The sequence below is a fragment of the Berghia stephanieae genome, chromosome 4 (genome assembly GCF_034508935.2).
Source record: "Berghia stephanieae isolate SIO BIC M18660-M18661 chromosome 4, UCSD_Bste_1.3, whole genome shotgun sequence".
In the NCBI taxonomy this organism is placed as follows: domain Eukaryota; kingdom Metazoa; phylum Mollusca; class Gastropoda; order Nudibranchia; family Aeolidiidae; genus Berghia; species Berghia stephanieae.
The window spans coordinates 38,314,688-38,324,893 of NC_088363.1; the positions used below are offsets into that span (position 1 = coordinate 38,314,688).

Consider the following 10,206-nt stretch of genomic DNA (forward strand, 5'->3'; position numbering starts at 1 on the left):
GTGAGTTGGAAAACAGATATAGAGGGATAGAAGGCACAATATGTACCTCCCTGCCCACTATGGGAGGTCAGGAACCCCACCCAGTCATTTGGACTGGAAGATTCCCAACAGCATACACGCAACACTTAACATCTAAGAAGACACATGACATCTATTAGGCAATATTACAATTTTTTCGAGACAACACAATTAACATCCAGGTACTCATTTAACACTCAGCCAAGTGCGGTGAGAGAATGTGAGTAAAGAGCCTTTTCCAAGGTCTCAAATTTGCACAGTTCAGGCCAGGACTCAAACCCTGGACTTTTCAGTTCAAAGACAAATGTCATACCGCTAGACCAATTAGCCGCATATATTAAAAACGAACAATAATCGAGTATTTATATTTGTGCAATATCCACTTAACATGCTCAAAGCACTTTACAAGGAGGCAAAAAGAAACACTTCACATAAAATCGGATGAGACATGATGCCTAATGGGCGATATTACAAATTTTTTTTTCGGACAGAACCAATGCTGTTGATGGCCCGATACTCATTTTACACCAGAGAATGGTGAGAGAATTTGAGTATAGAGCTCTTTCCATGGACTCCTCAAACCCTCGAACTTCCAGTGTCATACTCACACCACTAGACCACATAGCCACATAAAAAAAAACTATAATATTATTTTGTCAACAATACAGGAAGGCAGATTTCATTTAATGTATTTTAAAAAGTTTATGGCTGCTTACTTTTAGATCATCTAGCTCACAAAAAAGGAAATTAGGTAGGGAAATACAAACTTCATTAACATGTTCCCTCACCACTGATTTTTCAGTTTTTGCTGGTGCTATTTTCAGGACAGCAGTCAAAATTTGAGTTGTCATAGAAAATAATTCCATGAACGCCCATTAAAACATGAAAACCAGTCTTAATGGTAGAAAGAAGTACGTAGAAATGATACTTTAATCCCTTACCTATTGACCGTTTCACACGAAGCAAACTGCAGTTTCCAACCCATATCTAAGACGAGAGAAAGTGTTAAAGCCTTCAAAACTCAGTTAGAGTTATCAGTGGACAGTGGTATAACTTAAAACAAGAGCTTTGCCTGAGGCCACTCAGTTTCACACAGCTACTAGCTCAGGATCCCCATTGAAAGCGAAACATTCCGAGATCTTAAAGTTAGGTGAGAGCAAGTGTTAAAGCCTGCAAATTTATCATCATTAGCAGACATAGGAGGGGGGGGGTGACTTAAAACAAGAGCTTTGCCTGGGGCCACTCCAGTCTCACCCTAGAAATAGGAGAGCTAACGCGTTAGCTCTCCTATTTCTAGGGTCTCACACAGCTACTAGCTCAGGATCCCCATTGAAAGCGAAACATTCCGAGATCTTAAAGTTAGGTGAGGGCAAGTGTTAAACCCTGCAAAAACCCCAAGGACAGGGTGGGGGAGGGGAGGGGATGACATAAAATAACGAAAGTTTTGCCTGAGGTCGCTCAGTCTCACAAAGCCACTAGCTCAGAATCCCTAAAGAAAGGGAAACAGTCAGACACATTGAAACACATACTCCATAAGAGAAAGTGGACAGAAGGATCAGAAAACTGCTATCTCACAAAAAGCAACACGATCACATGTAAGAATACCCCCCTTTACAACAAAGGATCCAAAGGATTAAAATACATAAAGAGACCTAATTCTGATACAAAACAGAATATAAAAACTGTTGAAATATCAATGAACAATGACGTCATTAGTTTTTGTACTGCAATTAGTTACTTTTTTTTATCATAGAGTTAAGTCCGTTGGTTGTTGACATTGTCTCTCTTCTGATTAAAACGTTATGGACTTGCAAGATGTCCTTTGCCATTATTTCTTATTAAATTCTACAGGTTATGGGCCCAGACAGGCTTAACAATTTTCGATGTTGAACATTAAAAGTGGAAAGTGACGTAAGTTTCTCTATTCGGTGTACTAGTGCTAATCAGCTAATACAATCAACAACAAAAGATTGTGGTAGGATAGTGAGATATAACGGCTACGTAGAAAAATGGCATCAGGAGGAGTAATGCACGTCCCTCTGTTGAAGGGGCATTTAAATTACAGTTGCTGGAAGATGCAAATGAAAATGTACCTGATTCACCAAGACTTATTCGAGTGCGTGACGGGGGAGTGCAGAGACACGAAGAAAACACAGAAGGCGCTGGCTACAATCGTGTTGGGCGTCGATCCGGGTTTGCTGTATCTGATCGGGACAGAGCCAAAATCAGCCAAAGAGGTCTGGCAAACACTCGAAAGACAATTTCAAAAGGATAGTTGGCTAAACAAGTTGTCACTAAAGAAGCGACTTTATAACATGAGGTTAACAAATAATGACGTGAACGGCCATATAAAAGAAATGACTGAAACATTTCAATCGTTATCGCTTCTAGGATGTAAAGTCGACGATGAAGAAAAAGTATGTTTACTTTTATCCAGCCTCCCGAAGCAATATGACATACTGGTAACAGCTTTTGGTGCTGCGGATAAGGCACCCTCTTTCGAACAAGTTACAGAAAGACTGCTAGCAGATGTAACTCGGTGTTCCATTGATAGAATGGTCCATCAGCCTGAAGAGGTTATGAAAGTGAAGAGCGCTGGCAGAGGAGTAAAAACAGCTTTAAAAGGAAAGTGTTATCACTGTCATAAAGACGGACATTATAAGAACTCTTGCCCTTTGTTAAGACAACACAAAAAGAAGATTTCGTCGAATTCAAAGCCATCATCTTTACGTGTGGAAGAACAATGTTTATCCGGCAAACTCTGTGAAACACTAGATAATAAGTGGATCTTGGACTCAGGAGCAACTTCGCACATGTGTAACGACATAACGATTTTTCATGAATTCCAAAGAACTAACAATTTGGTTGTTACTTTAGGAGATGGACACAAAATTAATTCAGTTGGAATTGGTAAAGTTTACCTGGATTTAGAGGGTGAAAAGTGCATCTTAAATGATGTGATTTGTGTACCTGAACTTGCTCATAATTTGATAAGTGTAGCCAAAATCCTGAAACATGGGGGAAGTGTAATTTTCTCCCAAGCTTCAGGAAAAATCATGAATGAAAAAAGAACTCTTGCTTATGCAAATTATGATCAAGAAGACAATCAGTTTATTGTAAAATGTATGCCTAGTAAAATCAGGCCAAACACCGACTATAATTCTGTTTTGAGTGTTGAAAGTAAACATGAATATGTTTCTCTTGATGATGGTGGTCAGAGTGTGTCAAAGGAAGACTTGTGGCATTGTAGATTTGGTCATCTTGGAGTTGATAATTTGTGTAAACTGTCACAAAAGAAGATGGTATCAAAGTTTGATTTTGATCACAAGAAGAAAATAACATTTTGTGAATTTTGTACCAAGGGAAAGCAACACAGGTCTCCCTTTCCTACTCACTCTGAAAACCAATGTCTCAATGATGTGCTGGGATTGATTCACAGTGATGTGTGCGGCCCTTTACCAAACTCATTGGGAAACAATAGATATTTTGTAACATTCATTGATGACTGCACAAGACATTGCTGGGTTTATGCTATACAAACTAAAGACCAAGTCTTGAGTGTGTTCAAAGAGTTCAAAACCATGGTTGAAAAAGTTACTGGGAAATCAATCAAAATCTTGCGGTCAGATAATGGCGGGGAATATAAGTCTAATGAATTTAAAGCGTTCTTGTTAGAATGTGGAATTAGACATGAGTACACCGTTCCTAAAACTCCTGAACAGAACGGAGTTGCTGAAAGATTAAACAGAGTTTTGATTGAGAAGGTCCGAACCATGTTGGTTCAATCCAGGTTACCCCAAAGGTTCTGGGCTGAGGCGTTAAATACAGCTGTGCATGTTCACAACTTGAGTCCTTCAAGAGTGTTAGGTGATAAGACTCCCAGGGAGCTTTTTACAGGCAAAAAGCCAAATGTTTCATATCTGAAAAGTTTTGGGTGCACTGCCTACATGCATATCCCAAAGGATGAAAGAAAGAAGTTAGATCCAAAATCTAGAAAGTGCATTTTTATGGGGTACGGTCAAACATCAAAAGGCTATAGGCTTTATGATACTGAGAAGAGAAGAATTATTCTAAGTAGAGATGTTATTTTCACAGAATGGAGATTTGAAGGTCTGCCAAGTAAGGGAGTGCAGCTCAGGAAAATGAATTTCAGTGTCCAATTCTTGATCTAAATTTAGAGTCTGAGACTGAAAATGATCATGAAACAAGAAACCTAGAGGGTAATGTTCATGAAACTGAAGCACAAATAAGAAGGAGTACAAGAGCTACAAAACCAGTTGAGAGATATGGAGAATGGATGTACACTAGTAATAGTAGCAGCAGCAGCTATGATGCTGAGCCTACAACTCTATCTGAAGCACTGCAAAGGCATGATGGTAAGCTTTGGAAAGAGGCAGCTGATAATGAGTACAATTCCCTTCTTAAAAACGGTGTATGGAAACTTGCTAAGCTTCCAGAGGGAAGAAAGGCCATAGGTTGTAGATGGGTTTTTAAAAGGAAACTGACCCCTGATGGCACTGTTCAAAGATATAAGGCTAGACTTGTGGCACAAGGTTATAGTCAAGTGTATGGAGAAGATTATGATGATGTTTATGCTCCAGTTGCAAGGTTTGAGTCAGTCAGAACAGTCATATCGCAAGCTGTCAAGGAGAAAATGAATATTCATCAAATGGATGTTACTGCAGCAATCTTAAATGGTGAACTTGAAGAAGATATTTATATGAAACAACCTGAGGGTTATACTGAACTTGGAAAGGGAGAGGATCTTGTTTGTTGTTTAAAGAAAAGTCTTTATGGACTCAAACAATCTCCAAAGTGCTGGAATGAAAAACTAGACACATGTTTAAAGAAAATGGGATTTCAGAAAACTGTGGATCCATGTGTCTATGTACGAGGGAAAACAAAGGGTGATAAATTCGTTATTTGCCTTTACGTTGATGATCTGATCCTTATAACCAAAGATGCAGAAGAACTTGTTCAAGTCAAAAGTGACCTTTCCAACAAGTTTGAAATGAAAGATCTTGGTGAACTGGATTACTTTCTTGGTGTTGAATTTAAAAGACAAGAGAATGGGAGCATTTGGATGGGACAAGAATCCTACACCAAACAAATACTTACCCAATTTGGCATGGGAAATTGCTCACCGACTGATACACCGGTTTGCAACAGCCAAAAGCTTACTCCTGGAAATGAAAACAGTGAAAGAGTTGATCCTCAAAATTACAAGTCTGCAGTGTCTGCAGTCTCTTACACTTAAGCAATAGAACAAGGCCAGACATAGCATATGCTGTAGGGTTGGTTGCTAGGTTCTCCTCAGACCCATGTAAGGAACACTGGGTGGCAGTAAAAAGAATCTTTAGATATCTAAGGGGCACAACAAATTTTGGCCTGGTGTATACTGCAAATAATGTTAACTCAGATGATGTTTATGCTTGTGTTGGTTACTCAGATGCTGACTGGGCGGGTGATACTTCTGATAGAAAATCTACTTCTGAGTTCATTTTTCTTAATTCAGAAGGGGCTGTTCAATGGGGGAGTAGGAAACAAAATTGTGTTGCACTCTCAACTGCTGAAGCTGAGTACATTGCTTTGGCATCAGCGACTCAGGAAGCAACATGGTTGAACTCTTTGATGACTCAGATCAGTACTGTTACTGTTAATGAACCAACAATGGTTATTTATGAGGACAATCAAAGTACAATTTGTATTGCTAATGGTCAAGGGTCAAAGAGATCCAAACACATTGATATTAAGTATCATTATGTTCAGGATAAGATTGCCCAGGGTGATATTGTGTTACAATATTGTAAAACACAGGAAATGTTAGCAGACATTCTCACAAAAGCTTTACCAAAAGACCAGTTTGTGAAACTAAGATCATTGATGGGGATAAGAAAACCTATTTGAACTAATTTTGACAAATTGAAGTTTAGGAGCTTCTACTTTACTGTATAGCTTGTTTATTAGTTACGTACTTTTAAAATGTAAAATTGATAACTTTACTGGGTGTAGATTGTTGATTTTGTTACATTTTTATATAGCAAATTGATATTTGCCGTTTTTTAAAATTTAACTCTGTGGGAGGAAAACTCTTATAAAGTTTGAGTGTTCATTATACTAATGCAAATGATCATGGGCATTGTTATTGTGAATTTGATACAAGTTGATCATGGATTGAAATTTATGATGGGATGCTTTAGTTTATAAAGTATAGTTGTTTTTAGTTGTACAAATTCAGGGGGAGTGTTGAAATATCAATGAACAATGACGTCATTAGTTTTTGTACTGCAATTAGTTACTTTTTTTTATCATAGAGTTAAGTCCGTTGGTTGTTGACATTGTCTCTCTTCTGATTAAAACGTTATGGACTTGCAAGATGTCCTTTGCCATTATTTCTTATTAAATTCTACAAAAACAACTAGAGATGGCACATCAAGATGGGGTGAGAGAACAATAAGAGAAATCCGCATAAAGTCAACACTATTAAGTCAACTTCTGCTTAAAATCAACACCTCTTTGCGGGACATATCAATAAAAGATACTTATATATATTTAAAATTCTTTTAAAATCAATTATTGAATTCAAAAGACCTATAGAATGTATGAGAATATAAACATAATATAAGGATTTTAGATTTTAAGAGATTTTAAGAAATGTATTTTATAATTTCGCAGATAAAGACAACACATTTTAGCACCAACGAACCCCAAAATGTTTAGTTTGGCCTGCCTACGTTAAACAAGAACATTAATATCAAACTGGCACGATACTTACTAGTTGAAATCGTTTACAAATATGGAATATTTCTCAAGAATTAGTTTGAGGAATAAATGAGATAAATATAGAATTTTATTATACAATATTTGACACAAAATGTAGATAATTTAATTAAATTGCTCCACAATTAAAAGAAATTAAATTTAAATATGTTAAATTTATTAAGCTTGGAATGTCGATTATTTCTTGCAATGACTGGCAAACTCTTTTTAAAAAAGTATAATTGCTTGCGCCATGCTTAGTACAGTTCAACGTGCACTTATTTGCAGGTCTGATAACCCAATCCCTCATTGAGCTCACTGTTGTAGTGGAAATCTCAAACAATGATGCAAAATATTGTCCACTACAACAATGTTCAACTAGGCCCATATGGGTGTTCGGATGGCAGACCTGCATATATGTACTCATCGGTACAGATCTTACCCTGGCCTGACAATAGACCCGACAGGGATTAAACCAGCGTACTGCTGTAATCTGAAAATACATGTATTAAAATTTTGGCCAGAAAAAACATCCTTCAAAAAATATCGATTGATTAAAATGACCATCAATTGTCAAAAACTCTAAAACCTGGGACTATGGGAAGTATGGCTTATAAATATAATTCGATCTATACACAACATGAATACACACATGCACATACACAAACACACACAATCATACACACACACACAATCGCACACACACACAAACACACACACACACCCACACACACAGACATATACATGTACACATACACTCACACACTTCCATAATACCTCATTGACATGGTGTATTGTAAATTCACCTCTTTTCTGACCGAATGTTTTCAATGCATCCTATCCCAAACACTAAAAACATGGTGTAGGTCAAGCACCAAGAGGATGAGTAAGTAAATTGGAACCAGTAGTACTAGAAGGGATCATGCTACCCAATTTGAGACAGCAGCTCTTTGCCCATATCCATGATGCCACGCTTCAGGGAATTTGTTCTTTCCAGCTCTAGATTGCGGGTGATGTAGGGAAGAAGGAAAAAAAGACTGCCATCTTTTGGAAGGAGAGGGATAAACTGTGAAGGGGGAAACAACTCCGCCAGCTTGGTGAGTAGTTCTGGATTTTAAAAACAAAAAACAAAAACAAAACATATTAATGTTAATTTGTACAACCATAGAATCATGACGCATGACACAGTTAAAAACAGGAATAGAGTTCCATCGGTCTATTTGGGAACCTACGACCAACAAGGGTTTGCTTTAAAGAAGAAGAAGAAGAAGAAGAAGAAGAAGAAGAAGAAGAAGAAGAAGAAGAAGAAGAAGAAGAAGAAGAAGAAGAAGAAGAAGAAGAAGAAGAAGAAGAAGAAGAAGAAGAAGAAGAAGAAGAAGAAGAAGAACAACAACAACAACAACAACAACAACAACAACAACAACAACAACAATTGTAGAAGAATTTGTAAAACAATGAGTGAATTGAAATTGAGTTCAGTGTTTAGTTTCGATTTGTGATCCACTGCGTTGTTGAGTGAAATGGGTGCCAAAACGTGAATTTAAATCAAGAACGACCAGAAAAATAATATTTTGGGTTTACATGTCCCTTTTTTCATTCTACTAAATAAAATACATGAACTTAACCAAAGTTTCATACTTTTGACACTCTAGCATATTGCCATTTTGAGACAGTGGGCCACGTTTTGTTTTTGTTTTTGTTTCTTCCAGTTTGCTTTTTATTTCGTAATTTTTTTAAAAATCTATTTATTTATTTATTATTTGTTGGTATACTTACAATTAACATTATAAACGGAGACAGAATAAAAACAGATACAATGGCAAAAATCAAATTATAGGCCTATCAATCATCTATGTATTCATTCTTCACAGAATTGCATACAATGCAAAATTCTCATAACAAATTCTCATATATATATATATTTGATATTTCGTTTAAAATATATTGGTGTGCACGAATCTTTAGAAAGTTCGATTATATAAAGCGCTTGAATTATAATAGTATTATCACCTCTTGCTTTCTCTTCAATAGTGTTTCAACAGTTTTACTCACTGTATCATCAGGGCAGAATGAAATTATATTTGATGGGTATCATCCATATGGCTTGATTAAAATCGTCCGTAAAATGTTAAAAACGTCTAAAACCTGAGACTTCTTTGAACGACAGTTTGACAAATTGAGGGCTATTATAATCGATGGAAATTTGAAGTATAATTTTTCATGCCAAAATATCGATAAAAATAAAGTGTTGTTATGAGAATTCTGCATTGTATGCAATTCTGTGAAGAATGAATACATAGTTGATTGATATAATTTGAATTTTGCCATTGTATCTGTTTTTTTTTCTGTCTCCGTTTATAATGTTAATTGTAAGTATACCAACAAATAATAAATAAATAAATATATATATAAACAAAAACCATGAAATAATAGTGTTCAAATTTTTGATAAAAAGAGTTATTTATGAAATATTTCAAGTGTAATTATGATCAACTTCTACAATATTGTTTCAAGTATTCACTCTCATCAGGAAGTGATGAGAGCGAATGCTCGAAACAATATTGTAAAAGTTGATCATAAATATTCTTGAAATATTTTATATGTATATTATATATATATATATATATATATATATATATATATATATATATATATATATATATATATGTGACGTCGCGCGACGGTTTGGTCCGGAGGGTACATTTTGGACCTTTTGGTATTTCTGAATAGATCATTCTTTTCTCTTTAATTTGATACCTGTTTCATTAATATATCATATTTTTTGGCTGAGTTATACAAGATTGAAATTGGGAGGTTCCTGCGAATCTCAGATCCAAATTTCAGAGAAAATTGCACTTAAAGATTCTACACACATCACCATAGCAACGGCATGTTATATTTCAGCTATCGTAATGAAATTTGGCATGCGTTTTATATAGCATGTGACTAACATGTGTGTAAAATTATATTTAATTCGCTACATCAGTTTTTACACAACACTCGTTTTTGTAATGACGATATATTTGTGAATTGACCCTCGAGTGAAAAAATAAACCCAACAAATAGCACTCATACTTTTATCCATTTTAACAGTGCAATGTTTATTTAAAGTTAGCTGTGACATCGGCACTATTTCACAAGATCTGCAACAGCTCTTTGCACTCAGAAAGGAAAGAATCCTCACCCACTCGGTTTTTTTTTCTTTCATTTTCAACATCCTCCTGCATGCCCCCCCCCCCCCCCACCGCCCTCTCTCTCCTCTTCCTCCCTTCTTTCCCATAACCCTCCTCTCTCTCCTCTCTCTCTCTCTCTCTCTCTCTCTCTCTCTCTCTCTTCTCTCTCTTCTCTCTCTCTCTCTCTACTTCCTGTTCCATCATTCTCTTTTTCATTTCATAATCACTCTCTCCATTTGTCTCGTCCTATTCACTA

At 36.2% G+C, this 10,206-nt stretch overlaps 1 protein-coding gene across 1 annotated transcript in view; it reads right to left on the reverse strand.

Annotated features, from left to right (window-relative positions):
• Window positions 1-490: 490 nt before the first annotated feature.
• The window catches only part of LOC144971765 (uncharacterized), a 73,328-nt gene continuing 63,612 nt past the window's right edge, over window positions 491-10,206 (reverse strand). The window contains 2 exon segments of the mRNA XM_078912838.1: window positions 491-1,005; window positions 7,707-7,884. Of these exon segments, the coding sequence (XP_078768964.1) occupies window positions 972-1,005; window positions 7,707-7,884 (212 nt within the window). The 3' untranslated portion in view covers window positions 491-971.